This window comes from Pleurodeles waltl, chromosome 8, assembly GCF_031143425.1.
Source record: "Pleurodeles waltl isolate 20211129_DDA chromosome 8, aPleWal1.hap1.20221129, whole genome shotgun sequence".
In the NCBI taxonomy this organism is placed as follows: domain Eukaryota; kingdom Metazoa; phylum Chordata; class Amphibia; order Caudata; family Salamandridae; genus Pleurodeles; species Pleurodeles waltl.
Window position 1 is genome coordinate 1,534,607,410 of NC_090447.1, and position 21,973 is coordinate 1,534,629,382.

The following is a 21,973-nucleotide window of genomic DNA, read 5'->3' on the forward strand; positions in this document are numbered from 1 at the left end:
GTTTCTCTGCAGCTGCTGCTGCTGCCAACCCCTCAGACAGGCATCTGCCCTCCTGGGGTCCAGCCAGGCCTGGCCCAGGATGGCAGAACAAAGAACTTCCTCTGAGAGAGGGTGTGACACCCTCTCCCTTTGGAAAATGGTGTGAAGGCAGGGGAGGAGTAGCCTCCCCCAGCCTCTGGAAATGCTTTGTTGGGCACAGATGTGCCCAATTCTGCATAAGCCAGTCTACACCGGTTCAGGGACCCCTTAGCCCCTGCTCTGGCGCGAAACTGGACAAAGGAAAGGGGAGTGACCACTCCCCTGACCTGCACCTCCCCTGGGAGGTGTCCAGAGCTCCTCCAGTGTGCTCCAGACCTCTGCCATCTTGGAAACAGAGGTGCTGCTGGCACACTGGACTGCTCTGAGTGGCCAGTGCCACCAGGTGACATCAGAGACTCCTTGTGATAGGCTCCTTCAGGTGTTAGTAGCCTTTCCTCTCTCCTAGGTAGCCAAACCCTCTTTTCTGGCTATTTAGGGTCTCTGGCTCTGGGGAAACTTTAGATAACGAATGCATGAGCTCAGCCGAGTTCCTCTGCATCTCCCTCTTCACCTTCTGATAAGGAATCGACCGCTGACCGCGCTGGAAGCCTGCAAACCTGCAACATAGTAGCAAAGACGACTACTGCAACTCTGTAACGCTGATCCTGCCGCCTTCTCGACTGTTTTCCTGCTTGTGCATGCTGTGGGGGTAGTCTGCCTCCTCTCTGCACCAGAAGCTCCGAAGAAATCTCCCGTGGGTCGACGGAATCTTCCCCCTGCAACCGCAGGCACCAAAAAGCTGCATCTCCGGTCCCTTGGGTCTCCTCTCAGCACGACGAGCGAGGTCCCTCGAATCCAGCGACACCGTCCAAGTGACCCCCACAGTCCAGTGACTCTTCAGCCCAAGTTTGGTGGAGGTAAGTCCTTGCCTCACCTCGCTGGGCTGCATTGCTGGGAACCGCGACTTTGCAAGCTTCTCCGGCCCCTGTGCACTTCCGGCGGAAATCCTGTGTGCACAGCCAAGCCTGGGTCCACGGCACTCTAACCTGCATTGCACGACTTTCTAAGTTGGTCTCCGGCGACGTGGGACTCCTTTGTGCAACTTCGGCGAGCACCGTTTCACGCATCCTCGTAGTGCCTGTTTCTGGCACTTCTCCGGGTGCTACCTGCTTCAGTGAGGGCTCTTTGTCTTGCTCGACGTCCCCTCTCTCTTCAGGTCCAATTTGCGACCTCCTGGTCCCTCCTGGGCCCCAGCAGCGTCCAAAAACGCCAAACGCACGATTTGCGTGTAGCAAGGCTTGTTGGCGTCCATCCGGCGGGAAAACACTTCTGCACGACTCTCCAAGGCGTGGGGGATCCATCCTCCAAAGGGGAAGTCTCTAGCCCTTGTCGTTCCTGCAGTATTCACAGTTCTTCAGCCTAGTAAGAGCTTCTTTGCACCAACCGCTGGCATTTCTTGGGCATCTGCCCATCTCCGAGCTGCTTGTGACTTTTGGACTTGGTCCCCTTGTTCCACAGGTACCTTCAGACAGGAAGCCATCGTTGTTGCATTGCTGATTTGTGTTTTCCTTGCATACTCCCTCTAACACGACTATTTTGTCCTTAGGGGAACTTTGGTGCACTTTGCACTCACTTTTCAGGGTCTTGGGGAGGGTTATTTTTCTAACTCTCACTATTTTCTAATAGTCCCAGCGACCCTCTACGAGGTCACATAGGTTTGGGGTCCATTCGTGGTTCGCATTCCACTTCTGGAGTATATGGTTTGTGTTGCCCCTATCCCTATGTTTCCCCATTGCATCCTATTGTAACTATACATTGTTTGCACTGTTTTCTAAGACTATACTGCATATTTTTGCTATTGTGTATATATATCTTGTGTATATTTCCTATCCTCTCACTGAGGGTACACTCTAAGATACTTTGGCATATTGTCATAAAAATAAAGTACCTTTATTTTTAGTATAACTGTGTATTGTGTTTTCTTATGATATTGTGCATATGACACTAAGTGGTACTGTAGTAGCTTCACACGTCTCCTAGTTCAGCCTAAGCTGCTCTGCTAAGCTACCATTATCTATCAGCCTAAGCTGCTAGACACCCTATACACTAATAAGGGATAACTGGGCCTGGTGCAAGGTGCAAGTACCCCTTGGTACTCACTACAAGCCAGTCCAGCCTCCTACACTACTTACCTGTCAGTCCGCAGAGCTATTGGCCTGATAGTCATGTATTTAGACCGGCTCTGAAAAGATCCTGATTTCCGTTTTTATCCACATTAAAAAACACAGACAGGAAAACAAATAGGTTTCTGTGTCTGTAAAGAATCAGTAAAACGGGGAGCCTCAATCACGCACCAAGATGACGCCGCAGCAGACGGGGCAGGTCTGGCCTTACAGGTGATTCAGAGATGCACCTGCGCCTTTAAAAAGAGTGACATGCAGAGGGCTCCGTCCTCACTCCCAAGGCTCCCCCGCCCCCGTGTCTGGGTGTACCCCCGTCCCCCTGACCCCTGGTTCCCAGGTACCCACGAGCTGTGCTTTGTGCACTTCCACCGCCGGGCACCACACCCACCCTTCACCTCACTTCAGGTGTCTGGTATCACCTCGGTCACTGAAACACACTGACTGCCGGGGTTACTCCCTCACCAGTCACTCACTCCAAGATCACACGTCACGGACTCGGGAGTGATCGCCACCCATCCTCCACCACTGCGGGTCAGTCCTCTCACTCTCAAGGAGTGTGTGTCACAATATTGTAGACCGAGCGCACGCTGTGTCGTTACCAGAATATAACCTCGCCCCCCCACCCCCGCCCACCCGGGGGGTTGGGGGGGCGGGGGGGGCGGGACAGAGTTTCAGTTATTAAGTCCAGTGGGGCGATGGAGGGCTACACTTAGGGCGTGATGTTAAAGATTGTCAAGGCCCGACCTATTGGCTTTGCCAAGGCTGGATTTAGGAGTCGTTTCCTGAGATACACACGCGAGCAGCAACGTGCGCCGGCACACTCTAACAGGCATATACACCCGGGGTAGCGCTTATATATAGTGCCTTCATAGTGCACGCACAGGGTACAGGCGCACACACAGGGGACAGGCAGACACAAACACAGGGGCAGGCAGGGTGAAGCTGGGGTGAAACAAGCACACAGGCAGGGTGCTGGCACGCACAGGGTGCAGGGACACACACAGGGAGAAGGGACACACACAGGGAGCAGGGACACACACAGGGAGCAGGGAGAAGGGACACATACAGGGAGCAGGGACACACACAGGAGCAGGCACACACACAGGGTGCAGCACACACACACAGGGAGCAGGTGCACACAGGGAGCAGGCACACAGACAAGGTGAAGGGAGGGTGACAGGCACACACACAGGGAGCAGGCACACACACAGGGAGCAGGCACACAGACAAGGTGAAGGGAGGGTGACAGGCACACACAGGGAGCAGGCACACACACAGGGAGCAGGCACACAGACAAGGTGAAGGGAGGGTGACAGGCACACCCACAGACCGCAGGCATGACGACAGGTGTAGCACACACGTCAATAGGAAGTGCCCCTGGACACGCGGCCTGGGCGGGGCTGCACTTCTGTTTCTTCTCTTGTGACCCGCCTGTCCCGGGGGTGAGGCAGCAGCAGGAACCGGAAGATCCGGTCCAGGGTGACCCTTCCCTGTCACATTCCTGCAGGCAAACATCCTGCAGAAGCCCTGCTGGGAGCCTGCGCTGTCAGTGTCCCCCTGCGCTGTCAGTGTCCTGGGGAGACCCCTGCGCTGTCAGTGTCCTGGAGTGAGCCCTGTGCTGTCAGTGTCCCCCTGCGCTGTCAGTGTTCTGGGGAGACCCCTGCGCTTTCAGTGTCCTGGAGTGAGCCCTGTGCTGTCAGTGTCCCCCTGCGCTGTCAGTGTCCTGGGGAGACCCCTGCGCTGTCAGTGTTCTGGAGTGAGGCTGATGCTGTCAGTGTTCTGGAGCGAGCCCTGCGCTGTCAGTGGCCTGGAGGGAGACCTGTGCTGTCAGTGTCATGGGGAGACCCCTGCGCTGTGGCCTGGGGAGACCCCTTTGCTGTCAGTGTCCTGGGGAGACCCCTGCGCTGTCAGTGGCCTGGGGAGAGCCCTGTGCTGTCAGTGTCCTGGATCGACCCCTGTGCTCTCAGTGGCCTGGGGAGAGCCCTGCGCTGTCAGTGTCATGGGGAGACCCCTGTGCTGTCAGTGTCCTGGGGAGACCCCTGCGCTGTTAGTGGCCTGGGGAGAGCCCTGCGCTGTCAGTGGCCTGGAGCGACCCCTGTGCTGTCAGTGTCCTGGAGGGAGCCCTGTGCGGTCACTGACCTGGGGAGACCCCTGAGCTGTCAGTGTTCTGGAGGGAGCCCTGCCCTGTCAGTGCTCTGGAGCAAGGCCTGCCCTGAAAGTGCTCTGGAGCGAAGCCTGTTCTGAAAGTGTTCTGGAGCGAGGCTGATGCTGTCAGTGTACTGGAGCGAGCCCTGGGCGGTCAGTGCTCTGGAGCGAGCCCTGCGCTGTCAGTGTTCTGGAGCGAGGCTGATGCTGCCAGTGGCCTGGAGGGAGCCATGTGCTGTCAGTGTCCTGGGGAGACCCCTGCGCTGTCAGTGGCCTGGAGGGAGCCCTGTGCTGTAAGTGTCCTGGGGAGACCCCTGAGCTGTCAGTGGCCTGGAGGGAGCCCTGTGCTGTCAGTGGCCTGGAGGGAGCCCTGTGCTGTCAGTGTCCTAGGGAGACCCCTGAGCTGTCAGTGTTCTGGAGGGAGCCCTGCCCTGTAGCGAGGCCTGCGCTGTCAGTGCTCTGGAGCGAGGCCTGTGCTGTCAGTGCTCTGGAGTGAGGCCTGCGCTGTCAGTGTTCTGGAGCGAGGCTGATGCTGTTAGTGTTCTGGAGCAAGGCCTGCGCTGTCAGTGCTCTGGAGCGAGGCTGATGCTGTCAGTGTTCTGGAGCGAGCCCTGCGCTGTCAGTGTTCTGGAGCTAGGCTGATGCTGTCAGTGGCCTGGAGAGAGCCGTGTGCTGTCAGTGCCCTGGGGAGACCCCTGCGCTGTCAGTGGCCTGGAGGGAGCCCTGTGCCGTCAGTTTCCTAGGGAGACCCCTGCACTGTCAGTGGCCTGGAGCGAGCCCTGCACTGTCAGTGGCCTGGAGCGAGCCCTGCACTATCAGTGGCCTGGAGGGAGCCCTGCGCTGTCAGTGGCCTGGAGGGAGCCCTGTGCTGTCAGTGGCATGGGGAGAGCCTTGCACTGTCAGTGGCCTACAGCGAGGCCTGTGCTGTCAGTGTTCTGGAGCGAGGCCTGCGCTGTCAGTGCTCTGGAGCGAGGCCTGCGCTGTCAGTGCTCTGGAGCGAGGCTGATGCTGTCAGTGTTCTGGAGCGAGCCCTGCACTGTCAGTGGCCTGGAGGGAGCCCTCTGCTGTCAGTGGCCTGGGGAGAGCCCTGCGCTGTCAGTGGCCTGGAGGGAGCCCTGTGCTGTCAGTTTCCTGGGGAGACCCCTGAGCTGTCAGTGTTCTGGAGGGAGCCCTGCCCTGTCAGTGCTCTGGAGTGAGGCCTGCGCTGTCAGTGCTCTGGAGCGAGGCTGATGCTGTCAGTGTTCTGGAGTGAGGCTGATGCTGTCAGTGTTCTGGAGCGAGGCTTGCGCTGTCAGTGCTCTGGAGCGAGGCCTGCGCTGTCAGTGCTCTGGAGCGAGGCTGATGCTGTCAGTGTTCTGGAGCGAGCCCTGTGCTGTCAGTGTTCTGGAGCGAGCCCTGTGCTGTCAGTGTTCTGGAGCGACCCCTGTGCTGTCAGTGTCCTGGAGGGAGCCCTGTGCGGTCACTGACCTGGGGAGACCCCTGAGCTGTCAGTGTTCTGGAGGGAGCCCTGCCCTGTCAGTGCTCTGGAGCAAGGCCTGCCCTGAAAGTGCTCTGGAGCGAAGCCTGTTCTGAAAGTGTTCTGGAGCGAGGCTGATGCTGTCAGTGTTCTGGAGCGAGCCCTGCGCTGTCAGTGTTCTGGAGCGAGGCTGATGCTGTCAGTGGCCTGGAGGGAGCCCTCTGCTGTCAGTGGCCTGGGGAGAGCCCTGCGCTGTCAGTGGCCTGGAGGGAGCCCTGTGCTGTCAGTTTCCTGGGGAGACCCCTGAGCTGTCAGTGTTCTGGAGGGAGCCCTGCCCTGTCAGTGCTCTGGAGTGAGGCCTGCGCTGTCAGTGCTCTGGAGCGAGGCTGATGCTGTCAGTGTTCTGGAGCGAGGCTGATGCTGTCAGTGTTCTGGAGCGAGGCTTGCGCTGTCAGTGCTCTGGAGCGAGGCCTGCGCTGTCAGTGCTCTGGAGCGAGGCTGATGCTGTCAGTGTTCTGGAGCGAGCCCTGTGCTGTCAGTGTTCTGGAGCGAGGCTGATGCTGTCAGTGGCCTGGAGGGAGCTGTGTGCTGTCAGTGTCCCGGGGAGACCAATGCGCTGTCAGTGGCCTGGAGGAAGCCCTGTGCTCTCAGTGTCCTGGGGAGACCCCTGCACTGTCAGTGGCCTGGAGGGAGCCCTGTGCTGTCAGTGTCCTGGGGAGACCCCTGAGCTGTCAGTGTTCTGGAGGGAGCCCTGCCCTGTCAGTGCTCTGGAGTGAGGCCTGCGCTGTCAGTGCTCTGGAGCGAGGCTGATGCTGTCAGTGTTCTGGAGTGAGGCTGATGCTGTCAGTGTTCTGGAGCGAGGCTTGCGCTGTCAGTGCTCTGGAGCGAGGCCTGCGCTGTCAGTGCTCTGGAGCGAGGCTGATGCTGTCAGTGTTCTGGAGCGAGCCCTGTGCTGTCAGTGTTCTGGAGCGAGGCTGATGCTGTCAGTGGCCTGGAGCGACCCCTGTGCTGTCAGTGTCCTGGAGGGAGCCCTGTGCGGTCACTGACCTGGGGAGACCCCTGAGCTGTCAGTGTTCTGGAGGGAGCCCTGCCCTGTCAGTGCTCTGGAGCAAGGCCTGCCCTGAAAGTGCTCTGGAGCGAAGCCTGTTCTGAAAGTGTTCTGGAGCGAGGCTGATGCTGTCAGTGTTCTGGAGCGAGCCCTGCGCGGTCAGTGCTCTGGAGCGAGCCCTGCGCTGTCAGTGTTCTGGAGCGAGGCTGATGCTGCCAGTGGCCTGGAGGGAGCCATGTGCTGTCAGTGTCCTGGGGAGACCCCTGCGCTGTCAGTGGCCTGGAGGGAGCCCTGTGCTGTAAGTGTCCTGGGGAGACCCCTGAGCTGTCAGTGGCCTGGAGGGAGCCCTGTGCTGTCAGTGTCCTGGGGAGACCCCTGAGCTGTCAGTGTTCTGGAGGGAGCCCTGCCCTGTAGCGAGGCCTGCGCTGTCAGTGCTCTGGAGCGAGGCCTGTGCTGTCAGTGCTCTGGAGCGAGGCCTGCGCTGTCAGTGTTCTGGAGCGAGGCTGATGCTGTCAGTGTTCTGGAGCGAGGCCTGCGCTGTCAGTGCTCTGGAGCGAGGCTGATGCTGTCAGTGTTCTGGAGCGAGCCCTGCGCTGTCAGTGTTCTGGAGCTAGGCTGATGCTGTCAGTGGCCTGGAGAGAGCCGTGTGCTGTCAGTGCCCTGGGGAGACCCCTGCGCTGTCAGTGGCCTGGAGGGAGCCCTGTGCCGTCAGTTTCCTAGGGAGACCCCTGCACTATCAGTGGCCTGGAGCGAGCCCTGCACTGTCAGTGGCCTGGAGCGAGCCCTGCACTGTCAGTGGCCTGGAGGGAGCCCTGCGCTGTCAGTGGCCTGGAGGGAGCCCTGTGCTGTCAGTGGCATGGGGAGAGCCTTGCACTGTCAGTGGCCTACAGCGAGGCCTGTGCTGTCAGTGTTCTGGAGCGAGGCCTGCGCTGTCAGTGCTCTGGAGCGAGGCCTGCGCTGTCAGTGCTCTGGAGCGAGGCTGATGCTGTCAGTGTTCTGGAGCGAGCCCTGCGCTGTCAGTGTTCTGGAGCGAGGCTGATGCTGTCAGTGGCCTGGAGGGAGCCCTCTGCTGTCAGTGGCCTGGGGAGAGCCCTGCGCTGTCAGTGGCCTGGAGGGAGCCCTGTGCTGTCAGTTTCCTGGGGAGACCCCTGAGCTGTCAGTGTTCTGGAGGGAGCCCTGCCCTGTCAGTGCTCTGGAGTGAGGCCTGCGCTGTCAGTGCTCTGGAGCGAGGCTGATGCTGTCAGTGTTCTGGAGCGAGGCTGATGCTGTCAGTGTTCTGGAGCGAGGCTTGCGCTGTCAGTGCTCTGGAGCGAGGCCTGCGCTGTCAGTGCTCTGGAGCGAGGCTAATGCTGTCAGTGTTCTGGAGCGAGCCCTGTGCTGTCAGTGTTCTGGAGCGAGGCTGATGCTGTCAGTGGCCTGGAGGGAGCTGTGTGCTGTCAGTGTCCCGGGGAGACCAATGCGCTGTCAGTGGCCTGGAGGAAGCCCTGTGCTCTCAGTGTCCTGGGGAGACCCCTGCACTGTCAGTGGCCTGGAGGGAGCCCTGTGCTGTCAGTGGCCCGGGGAGAGCCCTGCGCTGTCAGTGGCCTGAAGGTAGCCCTGTGCTGTCAGTGTCCTGGGTAGACCCCTGAGCTGTCAGTGGCCTGGAGGGAGCCCTGAGCTGTCAGTGTTCTGGAGCGAGGCCTGCGCTGTCAGTGTTCTGGAGCGAGGCCTGCGCTGTCAGTGTTCTCGAGCGAGGCTGATGCTGTCAGTATTCTAGAGCGAGCCCTGCGCTGTCAGTGTTCTGGAGCGAGGTTAATACTGTCAGTGTTCTGGAGCGAGCCCTGCGCTGTCTGTGTTCTGGAGAGAGGCCTGCGCTGTCAGTGTTCTGGAGCGAGGCTGATGCTGTCAGTGGCCTGGAGGGAGCTGTGTGCTGTCAGTGTCCCGGGGAGACCCATGCGCTGTCAGTGGCCTGGAGGGAGCCCTGTGCTGTCAGTGTCCTGGGGAGACCCCTGCACTGTCAGTGGCCTGGAGGGAGCCCTGTGCTGTCAGTGGCCTGGGGAGAGCCCTGCGCTGTCAGTGGCCTGAAGGTAGCCCTGTGCTGTCAGTGTCCTGGGTAGACCCCTGAGCTGTCAGTGGCCTGGAGGGAGCCCTGAGCTGTCAGTGTTCTGGAGCGAGGCCTGCGCTGTCAGTGTTCTCGAGCGAGGCTGATGCTGTCAGTATTCTAGAGCGAGCCCTGCGCTGTCAGTGTTCTGGAGCGAGGTTAATACTGTCAGTGTTCTGGAGTGAGCCCTGCGCTGTCAGTGTTCTGGAGAGAGGCCTGCACTGTCAGTGTTCTGGAGCGAGGCTGATGCTGTCAGTGGCCTGGAGGGAGCTGTGTGCTGTCAGTGTCCCGGGGAGACCCATGCGCTGTCAGTGGCCTGGAGGGAGCCCTGTGCTGTCAGTGTCCTGGGGAGACCCCTGCACTGTCAGTGGCCTGGAGGGAGCCCTGTGCTGTCAGTGGCCTGGGGAGAGCCCTGCGCTGTCAGTGGCCTGAAGGTAGCCCTGTGCTGTCAGTGTCCTGGGTAGACCCCTGAGCTGTCAGTGGCCTGGAGGGAGACCTGAGCTGTCAGTGTTCTGTAGCGAGGCCTGCGCTGTCAGAGTTCTCGAGCGAGGCTGATGCTGTCAGTATTCTAGAGCGAGCCCTGCGCTGTCAGTGTTCTGGAGAGAGGCCTGCGCTGTCAGTGTTCTGGAGCGAGCCCTGCGCTGTCAGTGTTCTGGAGAGAGGCCTGCGCTGTCAGTGTTCTGGAGCGAGGCTGATGCTGTCAGTGGCCTGGAGGGAGCTGTGTGCTGTCAGTGTCCCGGGGAGACCCATGCGCTGTCAGTGGCCTGGAGGGAGCCCTGTGCTGTCAGTGTCCTGGGGAGACCCCTGCACTGTCAGTGGCCTGGAGGGAGCCCTGTGCTGTCAGTGGCCTGGGGAGAGCCCTGCGCTGTCAGTGGCCTGAAGGTAGCCCTGTGCTGTCAGTGTCCTGGGTAGACCCCTGCGCTGTCAGTGGCCTGGAGCGAGCCCTGCACTGTCAGTGCTCTGGAACGAGGCCTGCCCTGTCAGTGCTCTGGGAGAGGCTGATGCTATCAGTGGCCTGGAGGGAGCCATGTGCTGTCAGTGTCCTGGGGAGACCCCTGAGCTGTCAGTGGCCTGGAGGAAGCCCTGTGCTGACAGTGTCCTGGGGAGACCCCTGAGCTGTCAGTGTTCTGGAGGGAGCCCTGCCCTGTCAGTGCTCTGGAGTGAGGCCTGCGCTGTCAGTGCTCTGGAGCGAGGCTGATGCTGTCAGTGTTCTGGAGCGAGGCCTGCGCTGTCAGTGCTCTGGAGCGAGGCTGATGCTGTCAGTGGCCTGGAGGGAGCTGTGTGCTGTCAGTGTCCCGGGGAGACCAATGCGCTGTCAGTGGCCTGGAGGAAGCCCTGTGCTGTCAGTGTCCTGGGGAGACCCCTGCACTGTCAGTGGCCTGGAGGGAGCCCTGTGCTGTCAGTGGCCCGGGGAGAGCCCTGCGCTGTCAGTGGCCTGAGGTAGCCCTGTGCTGTCAGTGTCCTGGGTAGACCCCTGAGCTGTCAGTGGCCTGGAGGGAGCCCTGAGCTGTCAGTGTTCTGGAGCGAGGCCTGCGCTGTCAGTGTTCTCGAGCGAGGCTGATGCTGTCAGTATTCTAGAGCGAGCCCTGCGCTGTCAGTGTTCTGGAGCGAGGTTAATACTGTCAGTGTTCTGGAGCGAGCCCTGCGCTGTCAGTGTTCTGGAGAGAGGCCTGCGCTGTCAGTGTTCTGGAGCGAGGCTGATGCTGTCAGTGGCCTGGAGGGAGCTGTGTGCTGTCAGTGTCCCGGGGAGAACCATGCGCTGTCAGTGGCGTGGAGGGAGCCCTGTGCTGTCAGTGTCCTGGGGAGACCCCTGCACTGTCAGTGGCCTGGAGGGAGCCCTGTGCTGTCAGTGGCCTGGGGAGAGCCCTGCGCTGTCAGTGGCCTGAAGGTAGCCCTGTGCTGTCAGTGTCCTGGGTAGACCCCTGAGCTGTCAGTGGCCTGGAGGGAGCCCTGAGCTGTCAGTGTTCTGGAGCGAGGCCTGCGCTGTCAGTGTTCTCGAGCGAGGCTGATGCTGTCAGTATTCTAGAGCGAGCCCTGCGCTGTCAGTGTTCTGGAGCGAGGTTAATACTGTCAGTGTTCTGGAGTGAGCCCTGCGCTGTCAGTGTTCTGGAGAGAGGCCTGCACTGTCAGTGTTCTGGAGCGAGGCTGATGCTGTCAGTGGCCTGGAGGGAGCTGTGTGCTGTCAGTGTCCCGGGGAGACCCATGCGCTGTCAGTGGCCTGGAGGGAGCCCTGTGCTGTCAGTGTCCTGGGGAGACCCCTGCACTGTCAGTGGCCTGGAGTGAGCCCTGCGCTGTCAGTGTTCTGGAGAGAGGCCTGCGCTGTCAGTGTTCTGGAGAGAGGCCTGCGCTGTCAGTGTTCTGGAGCGAGGCTGATGCTGTCAGTGGCCTGGAGGGAGCTGTGTGCTGTCAGTGTCCCGGGGAGACCCATGCGCTGTCAGTGGCCTGGAGGGAGCCCTGTGCTGTCAGGTTCCTGGGGAGACCCCTGCACTGTCAGTGGCCTGGAGGGAGCCCTGTGCTGTCAGTGGCCTGGGGAGAGCCCTGCGCTGTCAGTGGCCTGAAGGTAGCCCTGTGCTGTCAGTGTCCTGGGTAGACCCCTGCGCTGTCAGTGGCCTGGAGCGAGTCCTGCACTGTCAGTGCTCTGGAACGAGGCCTGCCCTGTCAGTGCTCTGGAGAGAGCCCTGCGCTGTCAGTGGCCTGAAGGTAGCCCTGTGCTGTCAGTGTCCTGGGTAGACCCCTGCGCTGTCAGTGGCCTGGAGCGAGTCCTGCACTGTCAGTGCTCTGGAACGAGGCCTGCCCTGTCAGTGCTCTGGAGAGAGGCTGATGCTATCAGTGGCCTGGAGGGAGCCATGTGCTGTCAGTGTCCTGGGGAGACCCCTGAGCTGTCAGTGGCCTGGAGGGAGCCCTGTGCTGTCAGTGTCCTGGGGAGACCCCTGAGCTGTCAGTGTTCTGGAGGGAGCCCTGCCCTGTCAGTGCTCTGGAGTGAGGCCTGCACTGTCAGTGCTCTGGAGCGAGGCTGATGCTGTCAGTGTTCTGGAGCGAGGCCTGCGCTGTCAGTGCTCTGGAGCGAGGCTTGCGCTGTCAGTGCTCTGGAGCGAGGCTGATGCTGTCAGTGTTCTGGAGCGAGCCCTGTGCTGTCAGTGTTCTGGAGCGAGGCTGATGCTGTCAGTGGCCTGGAGGGAGCTGTATGCTGTCAGTGTCCCGGGGAGACCCATGCGCTGTCAGTGGCCTGGAGGGAGCCCTGTGCTGTCAGTGTCCTGGGGAGACCCCTGCACTGTCAGTGGCCTGGAGGGAGCCCTGTGCTGTCAGTGGCCTGGGGAGAGCCCTGCGCTGTCAGTGGACTGAAGGTAGCCCTGTGCTGTCAGTGTCCTGGGTAGACCCCTGAGCTGTCAGTGGCCTGGAGGGAGCCCTGAGCTGTCAGTGTTCTGGAGCGAGGCCTGCGCTGTCAGTGTTCTGGAGCGAGGCTGATGCTGTCAGTATTCTAGAGCGAGCCCTGCGCTGTCAGTGTTCTGGAGCGAGGCTAATACTGTCAGTGTTCTGGAGCGAGCCCTGCGCTGTCAGTGTTCTGGAGAGAGGCCTGCGCTGTCAGTGTTCTGGAGCGAGGCGGATGCTGTCAGTGATCTGGAGCAAGCCCTGCGTTGTTAGTGTTCTAGAGCGAGGCTGATGCTGTCAGTGTCTTGGGGCAAGCCCTGCACTTTCAGTGTTCTGGAGCGAGGCTGATGCTGTCAGTGTTCTGGAGCGAGGCTGATACTGTCAATGCTCTGGACCGAGGCCTGCGCTGTCAGTGCTCTGGAGCGAGGCTGATGCTGTCAGTGTTCTGGAGCGAGCCCTGTGCTGTCAGTGTTCTGGAGAGAGGCCTGCGCTGTCAGTGTTCTGGAGCAAGGCTGATGCTGTCAGTGGCCTGGAGGGAGCTGTGTGCTGTCAGTGTCCCGGGGAGACCCATGCGCTGTCAGTGGCCTGGAGGGAGCCCTGTGCTGTCAGTGTCCTGGGGAGACCCCTGCACTGTCAGTGGCCTGGAGGGAGCCCTGTGCTGTCAGTGGCCTGGGGAGAGCCCTGCGCTGTCAGTGGCCTGAAGGTAGCCCTGTGCTGTCAGTGTCCTGGGTAGACCCCTGCGCTGTCAGTGGCCTGGAGCGAGCCCTGCACTATCAGTCCTCTGGAACGAGACCTGCCCTGTCAGTGCTCTGGAGAGAGGCTGATGCTATCAGTGGCCTGGAGGGAGCCATGTGATGTCAGTGTCCTGGGGAGACCCCTGAGCTGTCAGTGTTCTGGAGGGAGCCCTGCCCTGTCAGTATTCTAGAGCGAGCCCTGCGCTGTCAGTGTTCTGGAGTGAGGCTAATACTGTCAGTGTTCTGGAGCGAGCCCTGCGCTGTCAGTGTTCTGGAGAGAGGCCTGCGCTGTCAGTGTTCTGGAGAAGCGGATGCTGTCAGTGATCTGGAGCAAGCCCTGCGTTGTTAGTGTTCTAGAGCGAGGCTGATGCTGTCAGTGTCTTGGGGCAAGCCCTGCACTTTCAGTGTTCTGGAGCGAGGCTGATGCTGTCAGTGTTCTGGAGCGAGGCTGATACTGTCAATGATCTGGACCGAGGCCTGCGCTGTCAGTGCTCTGGAGCGAGGCTGATGCTGTCAGTGTTCTGGAGCGAGCCCTGTGCTGTCAGTGTTCTGGAGCGAGGCTGATGCTGTCAGTGGCCTGGAGGGAGCTGTGTGCTGTCAGTGTCCTGGGGAGACCCCTGCACTGTCAGTGGCCTGGAGGGAGCCTTGTGCTGTCAGTGTCCTGGGGAGACCCCTGCACTGTCAGTGGCCTGGAGGGAGCCCTGTGCTGTCAGTGGCCTGGGGAGAGCCCTGCGCTGTCAGTGGCCTGAAGGTAGCCCTGTGCTGTCAGTGTCCTGGGTAGACCCCTGAGCTGTCAGTGGCCTGGAGGGAGCCCTGCGCTGTCAGTGTTCTGGAGCGAGGCCTGCGCTGTCAGTGGCCTGGAGGGAGCCATGTGCTGTCAGTGTCATGTGGAGACCCCTGCGCTGTCAGTGTTCTGGAGCGAGGCTAATACTGTCAGTGTTCTGGAGCGAGCCCTGCACTGTCAGTGTTCTGGAGAGAGGCCTGCGCTGTCAGTGTTCTGGAGCGAGGCGGATGCTGTCAGTGTTCTGGAGCGAGGCGGATGCTGTCAGTGATCTGGAGCAAGCCCTGCGTTGTTAGTGTTCTAGAGCGAGGCTGATGCTGTCAGTGTCTTGGGGCAAGCCCTGCACTTTCAATGTTCTAAGCGAGGCTGATGCTGTCAGTGTTCTGGAGCGAGGCTGATACTGTCACTGCTCTGGAGCGAGGCCTGCGCTGTCAGTGCTCTGGAGCGAGGCTGACGCTGTCAGTGTTCTGGAGCGAGCCCTGTGCTGTCAGTGTTCTGGAGAGAGCCCTGTGCTGTCAGTGTTCTGGAGCGAGGCTGATGCTGTCAGTGGCCTGGAGGGAGCTGTGTGCTGTCAGTGTCCTGGGGAGACCCCTGCGCTGTCAGTGGCCTGGAGGGAGCCCTGTGCTGTCAGTGTCCTGGGAAGACCCCTGCACTGTCAGTAGCCTGGAGGGAGCCCTGCGCTGTCAGTGGCCTGGAGGGAGCCCTGTGCTGTCAGTGTCCTGGGGAGACCCCTGAGCTGTCAGTGGCCTGGAGGGAGGCCTGTGCTGTCAGTGTCCTGGGGAGACCCCTGAGCTGTCAGTGTTCTGGAGCGAGCCCTGCCCTGTCAGTGCTCTGGAGCGAGGCCTGCGCTGTCAGTGTTCTGGAGCGAGGCGGATGCTGTCAGTGATCTTGAGCAAGCCCTGCGTTGTTAGTGTTCTAGAGCGAGGCTGATGCTGTCAGTGTCTTGGGGTAAGCCCTGCACTTTCAGTGTTCTGGAGCGAGGCTGATGCTGTCAGTGTTCTGGAGCGAGGCTGATACTGTCAATGCTCTGGAGCGAGGCCTGCGCTGTAAGTGCTCTGGAGCGAGGCTGATGCTGTCAGTGTTCTGGAGCGAGCCCTGTGCTGTCAGTGTTCTGGAGCGAGCCCTGTGCTGTCAGTGTTCTGGAGCGAGGCTGATGCTGTCAGTGGCCTGGAGGGAGCTGTGTGCTGTCAGTGTCCTGGGGAGACCCCTGGGCTGTCAGTGGCCTGGAGGGAGCCCTGTGCTGTCAGTGTCCTGGGGAGACCCCTACACTGTCAGTAGCCTGGAGGGAGCCCTGTGCTGTCAGTGGCCTGGTGAGACCCCTGCACTGTCAGTGGCCTGGAGGGAGCCCTGTGCTGTCAGTGTCCTGGGGAGACCCCTGAGCTGTCAGTGGCCTGGAGGGAGCCCTGTGCTGTCAGTGTCCTGGGGAGACCCCTGAGCTGTCAGTGTTCTGGAGGTAGCCCTGCCCTGTCAGTGCTCTGGAGCGAGGCCTGCGCTGTCAGTGCTCTGGAGCGAGGCTGATGCTGTCAGTGTTCTGGAGCGAGGCCTGCACTGTCAGTGCTCTGGAGCGAGGCCTGTGTTGTCAGTGCTCTGGAGCGAGGCTGATGCTGTCAGTGTCCTGGGGAGACCCCTGAGCTGTCAGTGTTCTGGAGCGAGGCTGATACTGTCAATGTTGTAGAGCGAGGCCTGCCCTGTCAGTGCTCTGGAGCGAGGCCTGCGCTGTCTGTGTTCTGGAGCGAGGCTGATGCTGTCTGTGTTCTGGGGCAAGGCTGATGCTGTCAGTGTTCTGGAGCGATTCCTGCGCTGTCAGTGTTCTGGAGCGAGGCCTGCGCGGTCAGTGCTCTGGAGCGAGGCCTGCGCTGTCAGTGCCCTGGAGCGAGGCCTGCGCTGTCAGTGCTCTGGAGCGAGGCCTGCGCTGTCAGTGCTCTGGAGCGAGGCTGATGCTGTCAGTGTTCTGGAGCGAGCCCTGCGCTGTCAGTGTTCTAGAGCGGGGCTGATGCTGTCAGTGGCCTGGAGGGAGCCGTGTGCTGTCAGTGTCCTGGGAAGACCCCTGCATTGTCAGTGTCTTGGAGGGAGCCCTGTGCTGTCAGTGTCCTGGGGAGACCCCTGCACTGTCAGTAGCCTGGAGGGAGCCCTGTGCTGTCAGTGGCCTGGTGAGACCCCTGCGCTGTCAGTGGCCTGGAGGGAGCCCTGTGCTGTCAGTGTCCTGGGGAGACCCCTGAGCTGTCAGTGGCCTGGAGGGAGCCCTGTGCTGTCAGTGTCCTGGGGAGACCCCTGAGCTGTCAGTGTTCTGGAGGGAGCCCTGCCCTGTCAGTGCTCTGGAGCGAGGCCTGCGCTGTCAGTGCTCTGGAGCGAGGCTGATGCTGTCAGTGTTCTGGAGTGAGGCCTGCGCTGTCAGTGCTCTGGAGCGAGGCCTGTGTTGTCAGTGCTCTGGAGCGAGGCCTGCGCTGTCAGTGCTCTGGAGCGAGGCTGATGCTGTCAGTATTCTGGAGCGAGCCCTGCGCTGTCAGTGTTCTGGAGCGAGGCCTGCGCGGTCAGTGCTCTGGGGAGAGCCCTGCGCTGTCAGTGGCCTGGGGAGAGCCCTGCGCTGTCAGTGGCCTGGGGAGAGCCCTGCGCTGTCAGTGGCCTGGGGAGAGCCCTGCGCTGGTAGTGGCCTGGGGAGAGCCCTGCGCTGGTAGTGGCCTGGGGAGAGCCCTGCGCTGTCAGTGTCTTGGGGAGTCCCCTGAGCTGTCAGTGGCCTGGGGAGAACCCTGAGCTGTCAGTGGCCTGGGGGGACCCCTGTGCTGTCAGTGTCCTGGGGAGACCCCTGCGCTGTCAGTGTCCTGGAGGGACCCCAGTGCTGTCAGTGGCCTGGGGAGAGCCCTGCGCTGTCAGTGGCCTGGAGGGAGCCCTGCGCTGTCAGTGGCCTGGGGAGAGCCCTGCGCTGTCAGTTTTCTGGAGCGAGGCCTGCGCTGTCAGTTTTCTGGAGCGAGGCTGATGCTGTCAGTGTTCTGGAGCAAGCTCTGCGCTGTCAGTGCTCTGGAGCGCGGCTGATGCTGTCAGTGTTCTGGAGCGAGCCGTGCGCTGTCAGTGTTCTGGAGCGAGGCCTGCGCTGTCAGTGTTCTGGAGCGAGGCTGATGCTGTCAGTGATCTGGAGCAAGCCCTGCGCTGTCAGTGTTCTGGAGCGAGGCTGATGCTGTCAGTTTCTTGGGGCAAGCCCTGCGCTGTCAGTGTTCTGGAGCGAGGCTGATGCTGTCATTGTTCTGGAGCGAGGCTGATACTGTCAATGTTCTGGAGTGAGCCCTGCGCTGTCAGTGCTCTGGAGCGAGGCCTGCGCTGTCAGTGCTCTGGAGTGAGGCCTGCGCTGTCAGTGCTCTGGAGCGAGGCTGATGCTGTCAGTGCTCTGGAGCGAGGCTGATGCTGTCAGTGTTCTGGAGCGAGTCCTGCGCTGTCAGTGATCTGGAGCGAGGCTGATGCTGTCAGTGGCCTGGAGGGAGCTGTGTGCTGTCAGTGTCCTGGGGAGACCCCTGCGCTGTCAGTGTTCTGGAGCGAGGCTGATGCTGTCAGTGTTCTGGAGTGAGGCCTGCGTGGTCAGTGCTCTGGAGTGAGGCCTGCGCTGTCCGTGTTCTGGAGCGAGGCCTGCGCTGTCAGTGCTCTGGAGCGAGGCTGATGTTGTTAGTGTTCTGGAGCGAGCCCTGCGATGTCAGTGTTCTGGAGCGAGGCTGATGCTGTCAGTGGCCTGGAGGGAGCCATGTGCTGTCAGTGTCCTGGGGAGACCCCTGTGCTGTCAGTGTCCTGGAGGGACCCCAGTGCTGTCAGTGGCCTGGTGGGAGCCCTGCGCTGTCAGTGGCCTGGTGGGAGCCCTGCGCTGTCAGTGGCCTGGAGGGAGCCCTGCGCTGCCAGTTTTCTGGAGCGAGGCCTGCGCTGTCAGTTTTCTGGAACGAGGCCTGCGCTGTCAGTTTTCTGGAGCGAGGCTGATGCTGTCAGTGTTCTGGAGCAAGCTCTGCGCTGTCAGTGCTCTGGAGCGCGGCTGATGCTGTCAGTGTTTTGGAGCGAGCCCTGCACTGTCAGTGTTCTGGAGCAAGGCTAATACTGTCAGTGTTCTGGAGCGAGCCGTGCGCTGTCAGTGTTCTGGAGCGAGGCCTGCGCTGTCAGTGTTCTGGAGCGAGGCTGATGCTGTCAGTGATCTGGAGCAAGCCCTGCGCTGTCAGTGTCCTGGAGCAAGGCTGATGCTGTCAGTTTCTTGGGGCAAGCCCTGCGCTGTCAGTGTTCTGGAGCGAGGCTGATGCTGTCATTGTTCTGGAGCGAGGCTGATACTGTCAATGTTCTGGAGTGAGCCCTGCGCTGTCAGTGCTCTGGAGCGAGGCCTGCGCTGTCAGTGCTCTGGAGTGAGGCCTGCGCTGTCAGTGCTCTGGAGCGAGGCTGATGCTGTCAGTGTTTTGGAGCGAGTCCTGCGCTGTCAGTGATCTGGAGCGAGGCTGATGCTGTCAGTGGCCAGGAGGGAGCTGTGTGCTGTCAGTGTCCTGGGGAGACCCCTGCGCTGTCAGTGTTCTGGAGCGAGGCTGATGCTGTCAGTGTTCTGGAGTGAGGCCTGCGTGGTCAGTGCTATGGAGTGAGGCCTGCGCTGTCCGTGTTCTGGAGCAAGGCCTGCGCTGTCAGTTCTCTGGAGCGAGGCTGATGTTGTCAGTGTTCTGGAGCGAGCCCTGCGCTGTCAGTGTTCTGGAGCGAGGCTGATGCTGTCAGTGGCCTGGAGGGAGCCATGTGCTGTCAGTGTCCTGGGGAGACCCCTGTGCTGTCAGTGTCCTGGAGGGACCCCAGTGCTGTCAGTGGCCTGGAGGGAGCCCTGCGCTGTCAGTGGCCTGGAGGGAGCCCTGCGCTGCCAGTTTTCTGGAGCGAGGCCTGCGCTGTCAGTTTTCTGGAGCGAGGCCTGCGCTGTCAGTTTTCTGGAGCGAGGCTGATGCTGTCAGTGTTCTGGAGCAAGCTCTGCGCTGTCAGTGCTCTGGAGCGCGGCTGATGCTGTCAGTGTTTTGGAGCGAGCCCTGCACTGTCAGTGTTCTGGAGCGAGGCTAATACTGTCAGTGTTCTGGAGCGAGCCATGCGCTGTCAGTGTTCTGGAGCGAGGCCTGCGCTGTCAGTGTTCTGGAGCGAGGCTGATGCTGTCAGTGATCTGGAGCAAGCCCTGCGCTGTCAGTGTTCTGGAGCGAGGCTGATGCTGTCATTGTTCTGGAGCGAGGCTGATACTGTCAATGTTCTGGAGTGAGCCCTGCGCTGTCAGTGTTCTGGGGCCTGCCCTGTCAGTGCTCTGGAGCGAGGCCTGCGCTGTCAGTGTTCTGGAGCGAGGCTGATACTGTCAATGTTCTAGAGCGAGGCCTGCCCTGTCAGTGTTCTGGAGCGAGCCCTGCACTGTCAGTGTTCTGGAGCAAGGCTGATGCTGTCAGTGTTTTGGGGCAAGCTCTTAGCTGTTAGTGTTCTGGAGCGAGGCTAATGCTGTCAGTGTTGTGGAGCGAGCCCTGCGCTGTCAGTGTTCTGGAGCGAGGCTGATACTGTCAGTGTTCTGGAGTGAGCCCTGCGCTGTCATTGTTCTGGAGCGACGCCTGCGCTGTCAGTGCTCTGGAGCGAGGCCTGCGCTGTCAGTGCTCTGGAGCGAGGCTGATGCTGTCAGTGTTCCAGAGCGAGCCCTGCGCTGTCAGTGTTCTGGAGAGAGGCTGATACTGTCATTGTTCTGGAGCGACACCTGCGCTGTCAGTGCTGTGGAGCGAGGCTTGTGCTGTCAGTATTCTGGAGCGAGCCCTGCGCTGTCAGTGTTGTGGAGCGAGCCCTGCGCTGTCAGTGTTCTGGAGTGAGAACTGCACTGTCAGTGTTCTGGAGCTAGCTCTGCACTGTCAGTGTTCTGGAGCAAGCCCTGCGCTGTCAGTGTTCTGGAGTGAGGCTGATACTGTCAGTGTTCTGGAGCGAGCCCTGCGCTGTCAGTGTTCTGGAGAGAGGCCTGGGCTGTCAGTGTTCTGGAGCGAGGCTGATGCTGTCAGTGTTCTGGAGCAAGGCTGATACTGTCCGTGTTCTGGAGCGAGCCCTGTGCTGTCAGTGTTCTGGAGCGAGCCCTGCGCTGTCAGTGTTCTGGAGCGATCCCTCTGCTGTCAGTGTTCTGGAGCGAGCCCTGCGATGTCGGTGTTCTGGAGCAAGGCTGATGCTGTCAGTGTTTTGGGGCAAGCCCTGCGCTGTCAGTGTTCTTGAGCGAGGCTGATGCTGTCAGTGTTCTGGAGTAAGGCCTGCGATGTCAGTGTTCTTGAGCAAGGCTGATGCTGTCAGTGGCCTGGGGGGAGCCCTGCGCTGTCAGTGTCCTGGAGCGAGCCCTGCACTGTCAGTGTTCTTGAGCGAGGCTGATGCTGTCAGTGGCCTGGGGAGACTCCTGCGCTGTCAGTGTCCTGGTGAGACCCCTGCTCTGTCAGTGTCCTGGAGCGAGCCCTGCGCTGTCAGTGCTCTGAAGAGATGTATGAGACACCTTGTGCCAGGGTCCACCCCCTTACCTTTACAATGCTGATGGGCTTGCGGGACAGGTGGAAGCTGGTGTACAGCAGGAAGGTAAGGAGCAGGGTGAAGGCTCTGTACCTGCAGGAGACAAAACACAGCTTTAATGTCACAGGAAACAGAAGCGGTGCACACAGCAGGCGAGGCAGGCCACGAGAGACAAGATAATCCCTCTTCACTTCACCCGGAATTCAGTGCGTGAGCACACACACACACACACACGCATCTGGGGTTATTGAAAATCTTTTAATGCATCCTGAATCATAGATGGAGCAGGCAATGGGAGTGAAGCTCGAGCTGTCTATGATGTCACTCAGAACCCCAAGGAGAAAAACACTCACTAATTCATTTCTTACCTAGCTGCAGGCTTGTGCTGCCAGGGGCTTCCCCAAATAATCTGCTCCTGTTGTGAACAGAAACACGTGGGCAGAGGGGTAACGAGGGAGCCATATATAACATGGCCTCCCCATGTAACCCATCATTTGCATACGTCTTCCCCTCTTTGCCAAAATTAAAATGCAACCCGCCTCCTGCCACCCACGCCTGCCACCCTGTGCACAGACCCCCCCACGCCCACCTACACTGAACAATGCCACTCCTTTTGCTAGCTGTGCATTAGCTCCCCCTCCCTACCCAAAGCCACACTCAGAGCGCAAAGCTGAGGCCACACCGAGAGACCCACTAGCCAGCATGGCACACTTCCTCCTGTGGGCACTGGGGCTACAGACCCATGCCAACAGGGGAATATGGCAGTTGGTACATGCATAGTGCCATGACACGTTCTTCAGCCTCCCTCTGGTCTGTGGAGACGAGAGAGAGGTGGATAAAGGGAGGTGAGACAACCAGGTCTCATTCCACTGCGCCCATCACAGATTGGGGCGAAGAGCCTGAGCCCCCGGGACATCAATACTCAGTATGTCCAAAGAGAAGAACCAGATAACAGGAAGTGGAACCACCAACCCATACAATATTCACCCTGTCCTCAATGGGGCACCATTCAACCTGTACACCGTACTCAGGACACACACCATCAGTTCAACCCATGATGCATGCAGGAGTCAGTTCATGGTGGATAAACCAGGCATCCACATACGGGTCCTAGAAACTCTTGGAGGAGAAACCCAGTAGATAACCTCCCAACATGGGTCAAGGTAAGACCACATGTGCCCTCCACTCGGATCACTTCCAACATCTGCCCGGGCCCTTCACAGACAGAACCAGTGGCACAGTATAGTCGAAAGTGAAAACCCAATAAAGGGAATGTGAGGATCGTTGCATTCATGGACCAGACAGACTGGATGAGACTGACAGCCCTTAACTGAAGGTAATGGGCAGACTGGATGGGACTGTAAGGTATTGGGCAGACTAGAGGCAGCACATAATGACTCTGCCCATGATGGGCAGAGTCTTTATCTGTTGCAAATGGACAGGTTAGATGGGCCAAGGGAATGGACAGAATGGACGTCCTGCAGCATACGCTTCCCTGTGCCCCGATTCCTTTCTTCACTCTGTCATTCCATCGATCCCCATGTTATTCATGCTGGGTCTGACCTCGGTTGAAACCAGGCTCATGATAGGGTGATTGTACCTACAGGAGCTGCCAAACCAGCAGCAGCCTCTGGAATTAGGAAAATGTGCTGTCAGGCTCTGTGAACTCA

At 60.2% G+C, this 21,973-nt stretch overlaps 1 protein-coding gene across 2 annotated transcripts in view; it reads right to left on the minus strand.

The window, feature by feature from the left end:
• SLC37A1 (solute carrier family 37 member 1) overlaps positions 1–21,973 on the minus strand; it is a 384,263-nt gene that overhangs the window by 136,563 nt on the left and 225,727 nt on the right. For both annotated transcript variants that reach the window (XM_069202970.1, XM_069202969.1), the window contains one exon: positions 20,315–20,396. In XM_069202970.1, coding sequence (XP_069059071.1) covers positions 20,315–20,396 — 82 coding nt within the window. The remainder of the gene's footprint in view (positions 1–20,314; positions 20,397–21,973) is intronic.